Source organism: Cetorhinus maximus, chromosome 11 (assembly GCF_964194155.1).
Source record: "Cetorhinus maximus chromosome 11, sCetMax3.hap1.1, whole genome shotgun sequence".
Taxonomy (NCBI): domain Eukaryota; kingdom Metazoa; phylum Chordata; class Chondrichthyes; order Lamniformes; family Cetorhinidae; genus Cetorhinus; species Cetorhinus maximus.
The window spans coordinates 46,428,431-46,447,163 of NC_135889.1; the positions used below are offsets into that span (position 1 = coordinate 46,428,431).

Below are 18,733 nucleotides of genomic sequence, written 5' to 3' on the forward strand. Positions count from 1 at the left end.
CTGGAGGGAATATCCCTCAGAATCAAGTGGCTGTGAACTTAAGTACCTATTTATAGATCGTATATAGAATATAGAACCTATCTAACCTATAGATAGGTTAAGTCTAGGGTAACATGTTAGCGTAATGTTAAGAGCATCATAGTACAAAACTGCTACCTTTTAGCTGAATTAATATGATGAAACTCAGCTTATGGAATATGAAGATTTTGGCATAATACTGATATTTTTCAGCCTATTACCTAGGAACAAACAGTTCTGCAGAAGAGAAGGTTCTAGCTAACTAGAATGCAGCCAGCAGTGTGCCAATGTTGGGCCTCCCATACACCGATCCCACCATTCTGTTAAAACTACCCCCTCAATATCTAATAAAATTAAATTTTGGAGCATAAGAAAATGTTAGCACAAATTAAGAGTAATCTGTGCAAAAAAGAATAAAAGATTAGAATAAGTTTTTCCTCTCTTGTTCCCAGGGTGATCCAGGTCCTATTGGTCCCTTGGGGGCTCCTGGAAAAGAAGGTCCTCCAGGTCTTCGGGGTGACACAGGTCCACCTGGAAAGACTGGTGACCCTGGCCCTTCTGGAACACCTGGTAGCGCTGGTGATAAAGGTGAACCTGGAGAAGATGGTCCAACTGTAAGTACAATTAGACTTTAAAAAATCATAAGCTTAAAATGAATTTGTGTAGAATGTTTCTCATGACATTAAATACTGCCATCAGCAGGTAGAAATAAAATCCCGATTTTTATTTGCTCTTCAGCATTGAGGCGGATCCAATAATGCAAATTGGCAGGCGCTGTGCATTATACATTTCCTACAATGCACACACACAGCTGAATTTTAACTGAAATGAATGTGGTAGTTTTGGGTTGGGTGTAAGGTTAAAGTGTGAAACATCTGTTTCCTGACTCAAACTCACCTCAAAGCACTCTCCAAAGAGGCAGGTTTGAACTTAATCAGATCTCGAGTTGAAAGTTTTCAACTTTAGCTCTGTTTCCTAAGGTTCAGGAATCGGGTACCTCTTTCAAGGTCAGGACTTAGTGGATTCAGGAGGTGATTGTCTTTACAACTATCTCCTCGATCCAGGTGCCTGCCTGAGAAGCCTTCGCACTCGGGCACCATCCCCCCCATCTCACATCCTTTCCCCCACACACCCTCCCCTCCTCTGACGTACCTGATCAGCCACCACACACCGATTACCATCAACATGAGGCTTCCAACTGCCTCCCCACCCCCACAGCATCAGGCCCCCAATTTACCCCCCACAGCATGAGGCCCCCAATCCACCCACAACCTCTGAAATTTGATTTCCCCAACTTCCATTCCCCAGGCCATTGTTCCCACCACCTCTCCCCCCGCCACCACAAGACCTCTAACCTACCCCCAGAGTCAGCAACGTAACTGTTCAACCATGCCCTTCCTCCCCCTCCACTGACCAACCTGTTGCCATAAGACCATAAGACATAGGAGCAGAAATTAGGCCATTCGGCCCATCGAGTCTGCTCTGCCGTTCAATCATGGCTGATAAGTTTCTCAACCCGATTCTCCCGCCTTCGCCCCGTAACCTTTGATTCCCTTACCAATCAAGAACCTATCTATCTCGGCCATCCCACCCATCTGATAGAAGACCTCCACTCTATCTCCTGGTCAACCCCCCTCCTCTTTCCACTCGAGATTGAAACGCCCCCTTCTCCCCATTGACAGATTGACCTCCCGCCTTCCCCCATCCCTGATTGATCAATCCCTTTCCTGTCTCTGACGTAGACTTACCTATTGCTGCAGTCCTCATTGACTGGCACTTCACCCGACTGGAGGCCTGACCTGTCAATCAGAGGCTAAGCATGATCTCACTGACAAGTTGTGGAGTTTGTAGGGGGATCCTGAGTTGTGGTTTACCCACATTTTCTGACCAACCTGCTCCCTGGGAGTGCAATAAGTAAAAAAATACCCGCTTAATCTACAGAAATGTTTCATTTATCAGTTGCTTTTTCTTGTTACCTAGCAGGTATACATCATAATAAATATGGGGTTAATAAATATTAAATAAACAAATCAACATGATTGCCATGAAGATGTTTTGGTTCATTTGTTACTTCTACAGATTCTTTAGTCATCTAAGCTCCTAGCTACAGAAGAATCAATTGCTGCAGATACTATTCAGCCACTTACGATGTAATAGGAAAGACACAACTCTTTGTGGTGCTTTTTGCATGTATTATTTAAGGAGCTCATAAAATACAGATTTTTGCAAGTAATGATCATTTCTTGAGCAGTAGGAATCTAATACAAGGCCTTTATTCAAACTAAAGGTGTTTGAAAAGGTATAACCAAAGACTTGGAAGTGTGAGGATAGTAATTAGATTAGTTGTCCCTCCCTCCTGTCAATCAATCATAGGTCAATGCCATGGGAGGTGCTTCCGGTAGAGAGATACCGACAAGTGTGTAAGCATCCTAACATGTGTCCTCAATAAAAGTTAAGTTTATCTGCACTAAACCCGTTCCACCCTCAAGTTATTACAGTTGGTGATGAGGATAAAACCAACTTTTGCTGCATACTTTGCCCTCGTTGCTGTAACACAAAGTTGAGAAATACTTACCGATCATGCAGAGAATTGGAGTCAGTATATCGAGACACTCAGTTTCTATTTCATTGTGAATGAAATTACTGCTGAAGATAAACATGAGCTATCCTGCCCAGTGTGTGTGTGGAAGCAAAACGTATAATCTTATCAGAAACTTGATTGCACTGGATGTGCCCAGTACTAAGTCGTACAACGAGTTAGTGGAGCTTGTGAAGTCGCATTTTAACCAAAGCCATCTGTAATTATGAAACACTTCAAGTTCAACACGAGAGTTCATGCTCCAGGGGAATCTGTTGCTACCTTTGTGGTGAACCTGGCTGACCCAATACTGGGATTTTGGGGGATGCCTGGAATGAAATGCTGCGGGACAGACTTGTTTGTGGAATGAATGACAACACCATTCAGCATTGCTTGCTGAATCGGATATTACTCTCACACACTCTGGAACTTTCGCTATGGAGAGTACCGCAAAAGACTCTCAGGATTTGCAGCATGTGAATAATGGAGCTGTGCACCATGTTAGGCAGAAGCCTGCCGCTGAGCATAGCACAAAGAGTGGCACAGCAGATTTTCAGCATGATCCCCTGTCTACTGAACGACGAGACAGGGAGACTAATTACAATGCATCAGCTGACAAGGTTCACATTTGCTATAGATATGGAGGGAATCCTGGAGCAGACGTATGCAGATTTAGAGAGGCAGAGTGCAACTATTGCCACTAAAAGGGTACCTGGCTAGGCAGTGCAGAACTAAAAACAAACAGCAAAGCCGAGAATGAACCTGATTGAGTCAACTGACACTGCAGAAGCTGATGCTGCTGATGTATACTCTCTGTATCGTGTGATTGCTGTTAAATCTGAGTCCATTGCAGTGACAGTGCAGGTGAATGGCAAGTAACTGCAGGTGGAGGTGGACACCGGTGCCTCAACTACTGTTGTTGGGAAGCAAACGTTCAAGTACCTCAGTGAAGAGAGTCAGCCATTGACATTGAAGTGCGCGTCCACCAAACTGAGAACCTACACTGGCGAATCCACTCCTGTCAAAGGCATTGCTGCCGTTCCAGTCTGCTACAAACAGCAGACAGCAGAGCTTCCTGTGATGGTCATATGGGGGGAGGGGCCCAGTCTTTTGGGTTGAGATTGGCTACAAAAAATTAAACTAGACTAGTCAGAAATATTCCATTTGAAGTCTTATGGAATCCCAGAGCTCTTTGAAGAAATTTGACACTCTTTTTCTAGATGAATTGGGAAAACTGAACGGCGTGCAAGCTAAAATACACATCGATCCCCAGGAAACACCACGCTTCTTCAAGGCCAGGCCGGTGCCTCACTCACTGAGAGAAAAAGTGGAAGCAGAGTTATGTAGGTTGGGAAACCTGGGAATAATTCAGCCTTTCCAGTTTTCTGAGTGGGCCGTACCCATCATCCCAGTTGTCGAGCTAGACCAGGCCATACGTCCATGCGGTGACTACAAACTGACAGTCAACAGAGCAGAAAAGTTAGACAAATACCCCATTCCCAAAATTGATGACTTGTGCACCAAGTTAGCAGGAGGCAAGTCATACGCAAAGCTAAACATGAGTCATGCCTATCAGTTGGAATTGGACAGCACGTCAAGAGAGTATGTGACAACCAATACTCACAGAGGCCTCTACCAGTACATTTGGTTGCAGTTTGGAGTTTCCTCCGCATATGCCATTTTTCAGTGAACCATGGAGAGTCTCCTGCAGGGACTTCCACATGTGGTTGGGTACTTAGATGATGTCCTTGTCACTGGACTGACTGAATCTGAACATTTAGCCAACCTTGAGGAAGTGCTGAGAAGATTCCTGGAAGCGAGAAAAATGCACATTCCAGGCATCTGACGTAACCTACCTGGGTCACAGAGTGGACATTATGGGGTTGCATCTCATTGAAGACAAGGTTCAAGCCATTAAAGATGCACCATCACCTGGTAACGTGACTGAGTTTAAACCATTCCCAGGGATGATAAATTATTACAGCCATTCCTTACCTAATCTGTCCACTGTACTGGCAACACTCCTCTTGTTGCTGAGGAAGAACCACTGCTGGTCATGGGGTTCACAGCAAGAAAAAGCCTTTGTAGCAAAGAAACTGCTTCAGTCATCATGCTTGGTGGTACATTATGACCCAGCTAAAGAGCTAGTGCTAATGTGTGATGCTTCTTCCTATGACGTAGGAGCCACACTGTCACATCAAATGGAGGATGAATCAGAAAGGCCCATTGGCTATGCTTCAAGAACACTCTCCCAGGCTGAAGCGGGCTACTCCCAGCTGGAGAAAGATGGGCTGTCAGTTGTATTTGGTGCTAAGAAGTTTCACCAATATCTGTATGGACGACATTTTATAATTGTGTCTGACCATAAGCTGCCGACAGGCTTGTTCCGCGAAGACAAAGCTATCCTACCTATAGCTTCTGTGAGAATCCAGTGAGAATATCAGCTTATGAGTACACACTCATGTACCGCCCTGGCTCACATATAGCCAATGCAGATGCACTTAGTCGTCTTTCTTACAGGGCAGCCCTCCCAACACACCCGTTCCACAAGAGTTAATGTTGTTGTTAAATTTCTTGGATTCATCGTCCGTATGCACTAAACAGATCAAGAATTGGATGAGCAGAGTCCCAGTACTGTCAAAAGTTAAAGACTTCATTTTACAAGGCTGGCCAAGTACTCTTGTGCCTTATAACCTGCACCCCTTTTATTCCAGAAGAACTGAACTGAGTTGCCAAGACAGAATTTTGCTGTGGATTTCCAGAGTCGTGGTCCCTTCCCAGCGCAGCAAGTCTATCTTGGCAGAGCTCCACAGCGCACACCCAGGCACGTCAAGGATGAATATGTTGGCACGTAGTTATGTCTGGTGGCCAGTGACATCGAGAACATGGTTAAACACTGTTCCCTTTGCCAGCAACACCAGAAGCCTATCTGCTTTAGCTCCTCATCACCCATGGGAATGGCCTGGTCATCGTTGGGTCAGGCTGCATATTGACTATGTGGGATCATTTCTAGGCACCACGTCCCTGTTACTCAAGTTATTACAGCAAGGTATGTTATTCTAAAAAAGGAGCAATAAAGCTTCCATCTTTCAGGAAGAGGAGATTTGATGAGTGCTGCCAATGGGTCATGAGGAAGAGTCAAAGGAAACCAATGCTCAAAGACATGTAGGTCAGATCTTGTAATGTTCATATAGGTTAACATGTGATGTAGAAAATAATCACCAAAGGAGATATGAGTGATTTATATAACTTAGATGAGAATGAAGAACCAGAACCCAAAGAACAGGATAGCAATTCCAGAAGAGAATGCAAGTCAGAATCACAGGGAGTCATTATTCTATAATTTGTAATTTAAAACATCTACTTGGTGGTTACATTCCAACTGAGCATATTAGGTATTTCAACAAGGATTAGTTCATGCCAGGCAGAGATTTGATCACATTATGCTGCACTTTTGAAGAACAGTAGTTAATTTAGTAAAAGACAATAGCAAGGTGAATTATTGTAGTGAAGCAGTTAACCATTAGCTTGGATCTAGAAGTCTTAGAATAACACTACCTTCTGTATAAACTCAGAAATTAGATGTATGTACATGCATATAGGATGGATCACTGTGTGAGCTGGGGCCAGAGACTTTGTTAGTAAATTATTTGTTTTAAAGTAATTTCTTGAAACAAAATAGAGGTAAAATCATGCAGAGATTCATAAAACAATATTGTCAAGATTTAGGGATTGGCTTCTGCTATGTTGTTAAACTCAAGGGAATTTCATTTTGCCACTCAGATTCATTATCTGAAAGTTGCAGCCTACAGTCAACATGATGACCCAGAATTTCCTTAATCTCATTACTACCGAAATTACCCGAAAATTTATGCCGATTCTTCCCATGGGAACTTGCATCCAAACTTTCTGCACAAATGCCGAAATGTAGAGACCAATTTAAAGCAAGAGTCTAATTCAGCAGCAACAGTAGAGGTCGTGGTCAGTGGGTTGCTGTCTTCAGCCATGGCGCTTGTCTCTACTGCTCTTCTGTAGCCATTATTATGCATACTCTGTAGAACAGGGGTATACTCATTGGGATGACCATTCCAGCTGCTTATCCTTTTGAATGCAGTAGTGGCAGGGGTCAGAAAATGTTGGCATTTTGTTTCAGTATGATGGAGGGGTCAGATAAAATATGAAAAAATGCACAAAAGGAAATCGCTATCAAGCAGCAGAAATCTCAGCTGAGCCTATATCAAATGATTCTGCATCTTGCAGCTTCTAAATTTATGGGTGTAAGTTTTATTCCTGGGGCAGAATACTATGCTCAGTGGCAGGCATGTGCCTGACACACCTGTGCGTAAAAATGATGTGTGATGACGTTGGGCGAGCATCCCAACATCATCACACAGTCTCGCGATATTTTGTTTGGCGGGGGTGCGCTGGAGTTGTCTGCGCACCCGCTGACAATTAAAAGGCCCATTAAGAAGCTAATTAAATTCAAACTTACACCGCCCATCCAACCTAACGGTTGGCGGGCAGTTGAAAAGGCCGAGTGGCCTTTATATCTTTTAGGAAACCTCATCCATGGGTGGGATGAGGTTTCCTAAAGCAAATAAACATCAAATAAAAAATTTAATTTTGAATTAAAAACACATCCCAGCTCATGTGACAAAGTCACATGAGGGGACATGTTTTATGACAATTTTGTTTCCTTTATTTATTTTTTAAATAGTGCTTCATCTCCCTGAGGCAGTTCCTTGCCTCAGAGAGATTGAAGCGCTCTTCCGCACACATACGCAAAAATTGCGCTAGACCCACTTGGCCTCCTCCCCCCACCCACACAGGCAGCGCAGAGCGGGCAGTGGTCAGCTTCCTGACTGCCCCCACCTGCCCCCGCCGAACACCCCCGCCAGGGTCAAAAATCCTGCCCCTTGTGAGAATGCAGAAAATCCACATGAGCTGGTCTTTTGCATGCAAGGTGGGGCTATGTAAATGAGCAGCAAAAAATTTTGGCAGAAGTGATGCATAGGTTCAAGGAAATTTGTAATTAGTAATGTCTCTGCATAACAGCATAGATCAGCTTTGCGCACATTTCCTCACGAAAAAAAATAGCATTTCACCACTCTTAAGCCATAGATACATTGAAACTTTCATGCTGATCGTAAGCTGTCAGCTGCAGCTGTTTTGGACCATGTTCCATGGGGTGTTAGCTCCAGCTGGAATAGCCCTGACAATCCAGTTTTCCTACTATGACTATTTCTATAATAGTGTCTTAATTAGTATCTCTATAATGTGTGTCTGTTGCAACTTATAGGGCCCAGATGGTCCTCCAGGTCCACAAGGTACAACTGGACAAAGAGGACTTGCAGGCCTGCCAGGTCATCGTGGAGAAAGAGGCATGCCTGGCCTACCAGGCCCTGCTGTGAGTATTGCTTTGTTAACTGCTTCATTCCCTTTTCTATTTTAATTTAAGGTGCAGTTATTCTGAAACTATAAATATTTGTATGGATCTGAAAGCAACAACTGCAATAATGTATTGAATGTATTGCTCTTTGCGTTATTGTTTAACTCCCAAAGCTTTACTTTCAATTTCCCTACATTGAAAGGCTGTCAATTATATTAAAAGGAAAAGCTCAAACTGGTTTATATTTTGGCATCCTTTAAGCTTTTGCTTAGTAGGAACAATGATAAACACATTTCTCATGCATAAAACATTGGCATATAAATAATTATGGGAATTGTGAATCTCACTCCAATTTTATAACATTGAAATCCATATCAAAGCCTTTTTGCTTACCATTTAAATGAAAATAGAAAATTGTGTGTTCTCAGTTTTAATCATTGTAAACATAAGAGCTGTTAGATGAGAAACTATCATTAATTGTCATAAAAGCCCTTCTGGCTCACTAATGTCCTTCAGGGAAGGAAATCTGCCATCCTTACCTGGTCTGGCCTACATGTGACTCCAGGCCCACAGCAATGTGGTTGACTCTTAACTGTCCTTTGAAATAACTAGCAAGCCACTCAGGCCAAGGGCAATTTTGGATGGGTAACAAATGCTGGCCTTGTCAGTGATGCCCATATCCCATGAAAGAATAAAGGAAAACGAAGACACAAGGTCCGCCTTTCACCATTCCAACCATCCATGGTTGCATGATACAATGATAATCATAGCAATCATTCTCTAGTTTACAACAGACCCAGACATGAGGCAAATAAACCCCAGTGGTGAGAATCATAGATCCAAAATAACTTGTTCATCCTGAATATTTTGCTCTTATCTCTGTAACAATTCTGCTTGTATGTCGTGTCTCGAACTACTAATGCAGTACAGTACTTTCTATAGTTAGTATGGAAATAATTATGTTATTTATCAGTCATAACTTTTAACCACAAGCCCACTCATTTTTTTTGACCAAATGCTTGCAAAATTACAACATTTTAATGACTAATAATTGGAATTGGAATATTTATTTTGGCAATTTTGTGTTCTCATGCTCCATAGATCCGCTGTAATGTAGATGTGAACCTTTATGTGCATTTAGTTAAGATTTTTTGCATGCTGGGTCTAGTTCATGTCCATGCTCTTCTGATTCTGGCCTCTTGTGTATCCCTGATTTTATTAGCTTCACCATTGGCAACCGTGCCTTTAGTTGTAGTAAATTTGAAGATCCTTTAGTTTTTAGTTATTTTAGCTTTCTAATAGTTTGAAGCTGACTCCATATTGTTAGCATTTAGATTTTAACATATGTTCCCTAATTGTAACAGATGAGAAATAAATCTAAAATAATCCCGGGGTGGGGGCAGTGGCGGTTGCAGTTGGCTCAGTTGGCTATTCGACTAACATGTGGTTTAGAATAACACCAACAGCACAGGGTTCAATTACTGTTTGGGCTGAGGTAGAGTTGGGGGCTATCTCTTCACCCTGCCCTGTAGTAAAATCACAGCATAAGACTCAGCAACCCTTGAATAATCAAGGATGCATCTTAGAGAAGAGGAAGGAGAGATATCTAGACTAGCAATCATTATATTAAACTGCAGTCTAGCAAAGCTTAATGCTGAGAAATAGTAAAATGGAATTATGTTTGACTATGTTGCCAGCATTCCCACAGACATAGAAAGAGAGAAAATAAGGCTGTAAATTTTAATTCTGTTAATTTCCCCTTTCTTCTAATAATACAAGACCATTTGTGATACTGAATCACAGAATGATTACACCTAGTGCCAATCCTCCACCTTTTCCCCATAACCCTGCTCATCCTTCCTTTTCAGATAACGGTCTAATTCCCTTTCGGATGCCTCAACTGAATCTGCCTCCACCACACTCAGGCAATGCATTCACTTGCTGCCTGAAAAAGATTTTCCTCATGTCACTTTTTCTTCATCTGCCAATTACTTTAAATCTGTGCCTTCTCGTTCTTGACCTTTTCATGACTGGGAACAGTTTGTCCCTTTCTACTCTGTCCAGACCTTTCATGGTTTTGAATACTTCTGTCAAAACTCCTCTCAGTCTTCTCTTCTCCAAGGAAAACAGTCCCAATTTCTTCAATCTATCTTCATAACTCATCCCTGGAACTATTCTCCTGAATCTTCCCTGCACTCTTTCCAGTGTCTTCATTTTTATCCTAAAGTGCAGTGCCCAGAACTAGATTCAATACTCCAGCTGAGACTGAACTATAGTGTCTTATACAGGTTCAACATAACTTCCTAACAGGGGTATTTTTATGCCTCTATTAATAAAGCCTAGGATACTGTATGCTCATACTGTCCTGCCACCTTCAATCACTTATGCACATATACACCCAGGTCCATCTGCTCCTGCGCCCCCTTCAGAGTTGTATCATTTGTTTTATATTTTTCCTCCATGTCCTTCCTTCACATTCCTCCACATTAAACTTCATCTGCCCATTCCACTAACGAGTCTATATCCTTTTGAAGTTCTGCTCTATCATCTTGCCAGCTCACAATACTTCTAACTTTTGGATCATCTGCAAATTTTGGAATTGTGTCCTATATACCAAGGTCCAGGTCATTAATATATATCAGGAAGAACAAGGGTCCCAACAGTGACCCCTGGTGTACTCCACTACAAACCTTTCTCCATCCCACAACACATCCATTTACCACTATTCTCTGTTTCCTGTCACTCAGCCAATTATGTATCCACGTTGCTACTGTCTCTTTTATTCCATGAGCTATAACTTTGCTCACAAGTCTGTTGTGCAGAACTGTATCGAATGCCCTTTGGAAGTCTATGTACAACACCTCAATGGCATTATCCTCATCAACCTTTTCTATCACATCTTCAAAAGACTCCAGCAAGTTTGTTAAACATGATTTTCTCTTAACCAATCCTTGTTGGCTTTTCTTAATTAACCCCTATTTGTCCATGTGATTATTCATTTTGTCCCAATTATTGTTTCTAGAAATTTCCCCACCATCAAAGTTAAACTGACTGGTCTGTAGTTGCTGGGCTTATTTTTGCACACTTTTTTGAACAAGGGTGTTACATTTGTAATTGTCCAGTCTTCTGGGACCATCCTGAGCCTAAAGAAAACTGAAAAATTATAGCCAGTGCCTCGGCAATTTCCACTCTCAGTATCCTTGGGTGCAACGAATCTGGTCCTGGTGCTTTATCAACTTTAAATATAGTTTATAAGGTATATACCTCCTCCTTACCAATTTCAGATCCTTCTAGTGTATTAATTACCCCTTCTTTCACCATGGCCTGGGTTGCATCTTCTTCCTTGGTAAAGACATTTGCAAAGTATTCATTTAATTCCTCATCCATGCCCCGCTTCCATGTGTAAATCACTTTTTGGTCTCTAACCTGCCCTACTCCTCATTTTACCACCTTTTTACTGTTCCTATAAAAAGACTTTGGGATTCTCCTTTATGTTAGCTGCCTGTCTTTTTTCATACTCTCGCTCTGCTTCCCTTATTTGCTTTTTTGCTTTCCCTCTGAACCTTCTACATTCAGCCTGGTTCTCCATTGTTTTGTCCACCTGACATTTGTCATAAGCATACTTTTTTTTCTTCATCTTAATCTCGGTTTACCTATCTTTCACTTTTGGGGGAGTTTAGCTTGACTGTGCTCACACTTCCCTTCTTTGAAGGTGGTCCATTGTTCAGCTACCATTTTTCCTGTTAACCTTTGATTCCAATTTATTCGGCCCTGATCCATTCTTACCCCATTGAAGTTGGCTTTCCCCCAGTTAATTATACTTCCTCTGGATTGTTCCTTGTCCTTTTCCATAGCCAACCTAAGCATTATGATTCAATGATCACTGCACCTGCCAGAAGTCAACAGACAGTTCAAAGCAGTCTATTTTTGAAAAGCAGTAGTTTTAGAGAAAAAATTTAGGCTTGTATCTTTACACAGCTGCTAAGGTGCTAAGCTCTGTGATTCACCTCCTAAACCTCACTTTGCTCCTTTAAGACACTCCTTAAAACCTACCACTCTGACAATGTTTTTGGTCATCTGCCCTAATAGCTCAAGTGGCTCTGAGTCAAATTTTGTTTGATACTGCTCCTGGGAAATGTCTTGCAATATTTTGCAATGTTAAAGGTAGTATATAAATGCAAGTTGTTGTTGTTTTTATTTAGTATGTTCCACAATTTATGTCCGAAACAAAATTAGAGATGCCTATGCAACAGTTAAATGTCCTATTTTACCTTAAATAAAATGACTAATATGTTATCTTGACCTACAAAAAAAGACTTGTTGGTGAATGCTGGTAATGTACCTGTTAAACATATATATGGATATCTTACGTTCAGCATCAAGCTCACAACCTAAACTGGCAACTTGCACAATTTTTTTATTGATTGGAGGAGTGAAAATATACTGGGTGGAATTTTATGTGCCCTCTCAACCTTTGAGGCCATTGCTAGGTGGTGGATGGGGAGGTGGGGTTGAACAATGTACACAATGGAGGCAGCACAGTCCCGTCCCCTATCCACTGCTGCTGGCATTCTACCATCTTTGGGGGGGTTCATCAGGTGGCCTGTTTGCTCATGAGCTAATTGAGACCCTTAAGTAGTCAATTAATGGCTATTTAAGGGCTGCCACCCACCACTGGTTGTATTTTACCCAGTAGATGCCCAGGCCAGGTGGCGAGGTTGGCAGTCTTGTTGGCAGCTTGAGGGTTGCGGGGGGTGCGCCTCCTATTCAGGAACCCTGTGCATAAATGGAGCCCCCTGCCATCATGTTACACCCCCTTACCCTGCCTTGCTCCCGGCTTGGTTTCACCTCCCCATGCCCAGGAAAACCTGGTCCCCCAATCCCCTTGCCAGGGCTTAGCAGCCTGGCCCTGGTGAAACCTCAGACTTACCTCTGTATCTGGCTCTATGGCTCCTGGTGGTGCTGCTGGGATTAGAGAGTGCTGGCCATTTGATTGGCTGGCAGCTACCAGAGGTGGGTCTTCCCCCCCAGATGGGGGCCAAATTCCCGTCCTGAGCCAATTACTGACCTGCGAGGTGTAAAATCAACTCAGGATGACTTGGCCAAGGGGAGTTGAGCTTGTCCCTGAATTTTAGCCCAGTGGGTGGGACCACCATTTCCACATAAAGCTCCATCCAATGCAAGAGTTGTTGTTCTGGAAAAGCGGGTTTATGATAAAAACTCCCATGGCATCAAATTGACCGAGCATATGTAGCCGGCTAGGGGCTGTGGGGGCGAGGAGGTACAGTTTTGGGCACTCTGTGCCCAATGGAGGCCCCTCTTATGGTACTTCACCCCAAGCATGTTCTGCCCCCAACCCACCCCATGCCCTGAGTAGTTATCGTGGAAGGATTTCAGTTTAAAGGATAAGACGTAGATTTTACTTTTGAAACAATGCAAACAAAATACAATTTAAAAACATGTTTATAGTGGATGGTCAAAATGTTGGGCATTTCTGAACTACTCTTTTGGGTTCTAGTCTATTAGACCATTTTTGAAAGTTCCGTTAAGAATTATCCCTTAAGGTTGACTGGGTTACTAGAGGCTTTTCAGATGTATCTCCTGGTGACTGATAAGTCAGGTATAAAAGCCTGGTTGCTATGTGGAATGCTTCAGTTGAAGCCAGTTATTTGATGCACCTGATGCGCCGATGTATACTTTTCTAATTACATTTTCCTATGAGAAAAATATTCTAAAATATTTAGAATTTAAGAGTCTCTTTGCATTTTTTAGTTTTGCAACTTAATTTACCCATTTTTAAAATTACAAGGCTTTGTATTATCCACTCAATTGTACTTTTATAAAACTGACAATGGTGTAACAGGTTTTGTTGGATTTTCAGGGCCAACCTGGGAAACAAGGACCAACAGGATCTCCTGGTGAAAGAGGCCCTTCAGGCCCAACTGGCCCAAATGGTGCCCGTGGCCCAACTGGTGAAGCTGGTCAGGATGTAAGTAAATACTCACATTGCTTGAATCTTATCTTTAAGTAGGTTTATACTTGTAAGAGTCCACCTATTTACCGCATTTATTCATTTGAACGAAAAAGGAAGAGTTGGATTTATATAGCACCTTTCGCCATCTTAGGGTATCCCAAAGTACTTTACAGCCAAAGAAGTACTTTTGAAGTGCAGTCACTGTTATAATGTAGAAAATTTAACGGCACAAGCAAGATCCCACAAACAGCAATATAATAATAATTAGATCATTTGTTTTAGTGATGTTGACGGGGATAAATATTGGCTAAGACATGGGAAGTTCTCGACTGCTCCTCTTTGAATTATTGCTATGGGATCTATTATATCCACCAGAGAGGCCAGACAGGGGGGCAAAATTTCGCCAAGGAGGCAGGAACCTTGAGTCAGGACATCTCCTGCCTCAGCAGACCTGTCTCCATGGAAACAACCCACACACATATGATTTTCGCTCCGAGCGGGTGTGGGGGGGATGTGGTGCGCAGGGAGGGTGGGGGCGAGGACCTGATCAAGTCAGATCTGCCACTTCGGAAGGCAGTTCGAAGGCGGCCACAGAGGCAGGCAAGTGCCAAGGCGAGCTGGTTAGAAAGCCTGTCTCAGTTCTCCCATACTCCCTCATATTCCTCATGCCACCTTCATGGCCATTCATAGCCCCCATTCCACCTCCATGGCCACTCATATCTTCATGACACCCCCATGCCATCTCATGCCCTCATGCTACCTCATCCCACCCATGTCATCTCCATGGCTATTTGTACCTCCATGCCACCTTCATGGCCACTCATATCCTCATGCCACCTCCATGCTACCTCATACTCCCTATTCACCTCCATGGCCACACATACCTACCCATACCAGCTACAAAAATACTCACCCAGTATAAACTACAAGCAGACCTCAGAAGCTATCTGGAGATGAAAAAAATCAACTGCTAACCATCTTATTCATACAAACTTGATTAATAAAAAGCCTTAATTCATGAAACCCATTCTAAGATTTTAAATCTCCTCAAGTAGTCAATCTGTTGTAAAAACAAACAAGCTTCTATTCAGTAACCACATCAAAGACAGCTAATCCTTTAATAGCCTTTTGAAGCCATCAATCAAAATGTGAGCTCAGCCTCTCACTGAGTTAAGTGGTTTTGGAGCTTCTGATACTCAGCCAGGCATTCATAATGTGCTCAGCCATAATAACATTTCTTGGGAAATGTCAACAATGAACCTTACTGAAACTGCAGGAACAGATGCTTTTTTCCCCTAAGCTACACCATATGGCCTGTCAATCAATGCACTCCAGCAGTATGTGTTTGTTTTGTACTCTAACTGACAATTGTAGCTTGGTCTTTTTTATGTTTAACGGGGTGGGGATTTAAATAACTTCAGATCATGATAATTAACAGACTGTATCCACACTTCAAGGGTGTTTACATCTTCTCCATAAATTTGTGACTCTAATACTGTGGGTTAAGTCCCTTGGACCAGTGGAAACATAGACTGTTTGAACTCAGCACTAATTTCAAGTGGCCTTGCTGAGTTTGGGTTTCTTACCTATGTGATTCATGCCCTGTCCCCCCACTCCTGCCCTACCACCAAAAATGGGATCTTCTGGAAATGGGGGCTGGACTTCTGCATCCTGGTCCTGCTGCCATCTTTAAAGGCCTCCGAAATTGGCCCGACTCTGCAAAAAATCTGGCCCAGGGTCTCAGTATAAAATTTCAGCTGATATCAATTCTAACAATGCAGCACACCCTCAGTACTGCATTGGGACTGTGAGCCTAGTCTCTGGTGTTGGATTTGAACACACAACCTCATAACCCAGAGGCAGGAATGTTGCCGCTGAGCCACAGTTGAGCACTTTTAATTCCTGAATGTTGTGTTATATATTGTACTTTTCGTAATCAGTTGTTATCTTTTTCTCCTAGGGAATGCCAGGAATTGATGGCACTCCTGGACGTGATGGCCGTGCAGGAGAAACGGTAAAACAAAAAAAAACCTCAAAATAGAACTATAAGTTCTAGCAAACTTCTATTTTTATATTTGCACTATGTACACAAAAGTCACATGGAAGAGTTAAAGCTTTTTTAACTGCACATTGTCATGTTCTTCTGTTAACCAGCCTTGGATTTTCACAAGCATTTGATAAGGTACTGCTGGCAAGGTTGTTACACAGGTTAAGGGCTTATAGGGTTGGGGATATTATATCAGCGTGGATAGAGGCTTGGTTAAAGCACAAAAAACAGTGTAGGAATAAATGGTTCATTTTCAGGTTGGCAGGCTGTTTCTAATGGGGTACTGCAAAGATCAGTGCTACAGCCTCAGTTATTTGCAACCTATATCAATGACATAGATGAAGGGCCTAAGTGTAATGTATCCAAGTCTGCTGATGATACAAAGATAGGTGGGAAAGTAAGCTGTGAGGAGGATATAAGGGCTGGGATTTTCAAAGGGCCATAATTGCAGGTGAGACTTGAAAATCATACTCTTGGCAGTTGTCTTAGGATCCTTACACCTCTGGAACTGTTCTGAATTTTAAAAGGGCTGGCATGGGTGGGGAGGGAGCAGGAAATCCTGTTACTGCCAGTTAATAGCCCCTTGAGCTCATTATGGAGCTTGTTAAGAGACCTGTCCATTTGAGCTTGGAAATATCACATTTTCTTCCGGTGGGCTTTAGCAGACTTACGCACGTTCATGTACTGTTGTCAGGTTCACCAGAGGCCCAAATAACTCTGTGCAGGTGTTTTTATTTCCAGTCTGAAGGGTGAACTAGCACCGGCACAAGTGGTGGCGCTGACCTTGTGGTCCACGGTCACTTGCCACCTTGTTGGACCTCCGGGCCTTATATTACTTGCTCTATTCTTTGCTGTTGGCATCAGGCAGACAAATCCATCTCCCAGAGGTGCTCAGCATCTCTAACTGGGTGCCAAGTTAACCTCCTGGCCAACTTGCCCATTTAAATTTAAAAATAGCATAGTGATAGCCACGCAGGTCATGCGCAGGGTCAAGATCCTGAATTCATCTGGATGTCGGGTTCCTGACCCCACATTGAAAATTTGGCCCAAAGCATCTGCAAAGGAATATAGATGGGCAATTAAGTGGCAAGAAGTAGAGTAAATGCTATGAGAAGATGATAGAGTATATAATGGACAATGCAAAGTTATTCACTTTCTCAGGAAGCATAGATATACAGAATATTTTTTAAATGATGAGATTGTACTAAATGTTGGTGCTTAGAAGAATTTGGGTGTCCTTGTAAATGAAAGACAGAAAGGTAACATGCAGGTACAGCAAGCAAATTGGAAGACAAATAGTACATTAGCCTTCATTGCAAAGTTTGAACCGAAGAGTAGGGAAGTCTTGCTGTAATGTGCAGGGCTTTGGTGAGATCACACTTAGAGCACTGTGAACAGTTTTGGTCTCCATGCCTAAGGGCTGATATACTTGCCTTAAATGAAGTGCAATAAATGTTCCTTAGATTAATTCCTGGGATGAGAGGGTTGCCCTACGAAGTGAGTTTGAACAGAGCGGGCCTACACTCTCTGGAGTTCAGAGGAATGAGAGTTATTTTCATTGAAATATTGAAGATTCTGAGAGGACTTGACACGGTAAATGCTGAGAGAATGTTTCCCCTGTTTGGAGAGCTGGTCATTTAGGACTTAGATGAGAAGAAATACTTTCACTCAGAGGGTTGTGAATCTTTGAATTCTCTATCCCAGAGCAGTAGATACTCAGTCATTGGGTATATTCAAGACAGAGATAGCTAGATTTTTGGACTCTAAGGGAATTAAGAGATATGGAGATTGGGCAGGAAAGTAGATTTGAGGAAAGGACAGAGCAGGTTTGAAAAGCCGAATGGCCTACCCCTCCTTCTATATTCATACGTTCTTATGTTTTTTGTGCATAGGGCGATCGTGGGGATCCAGGACCTGCAGGTGTTCCAGGTGTACAAGGTGTTCCTGGGGCCCTGGGTCCCATTGGTCCAACTGGAGAGGCGGGTGCTAGAGGTGAAACAGTAAGTTTCCCATTAAGTATTTAATGGCAATGTTTTGCTCTGAATGCTTTTCCTTAGCAGTAAAGCCAGACTAAAATTTTGCTTTTTGCTCTAAATAGAGGAAAATGTCAGTGTCTTAATAAATCTACATTATGATCACGTTGCCACTTTACTAACATTAACAAATGGAAGAAAAAATACTCTCCCCTTATGTCCAATATAGTTGTATAGATGCTACTGCTAATTTCATGAATAATGTAGACCAAGGATTAGAAATAACTGTAGATCAAAAGCCTTGGTCACAGAATGATTACAGTATGTAAACCACTGAACCACTGGTATACTCATGAATAAAAATTATATGGACACCCCGTTACTTTGTTGAATGGTTATCCCACTAACCTAACAATGTTAAAACCCCAGGCTTTATTTGTCCATGATCTTCTTTGGATGAATCAGTTTAGAGTCTCTTTTTCTCAATGACGAACATCATCTTTAAAACTACATTTTTTTTTAGCATAAAAATGTAAGTTTCACTTTAATTAATTGCTGCCATAGTATGCGTTTAGCAAACCTATGCATTACATACTGTTTTGAAATTGTAACCTATTGTTTGGATGCATATAAAAAAAAATTATGCAGAGAAACTTGTAAAGAAACACAAGTTAACTGACAGCCAAAACTCCACAGGGTAGCTATTAACTTTCGCCAATGGGTGGGGTGCAGACAGATTGGCTGTCCACTCCCA

General features: G+C 42.3%; 1 protein-coding gene across 1 annotated transcript in view; it reads left to right on the plus strand.

Annotated features, from left to right (window-relative positions):
• The window catches only part of LOC144686197 (uncharacterized), a 170,546-nt gene that overhangs the window by 123,912 nt on the left and 27,901 nt on the right, over positions 1 to 18,733 (plus strand). Inside the window, exons 41-45 of the mRNA XM_078551295.1 lie at positions 471 to 632; positions 7,896 to 8,003; positions 13,867 to 13,974; positions 15,920 to 15,973; positions 17,899 to 18,006. Coding sequence (XP_078407421.1) covers positions 471 to 632; positions 7,896 to 8,003; positions 13,867 to 13,974; positions 15,920 to 15,973; positions 17,899 to 18,006 — 540 coding nt within the window. The remainder of the gene's footprint in view (positions 1 to 470; positions 633 to 7,895; positions 8,004 to 13,866; positions 13,975 to 15,919; positions 15,974 to 17,898; positions 18,007 to 18,733) is intronic.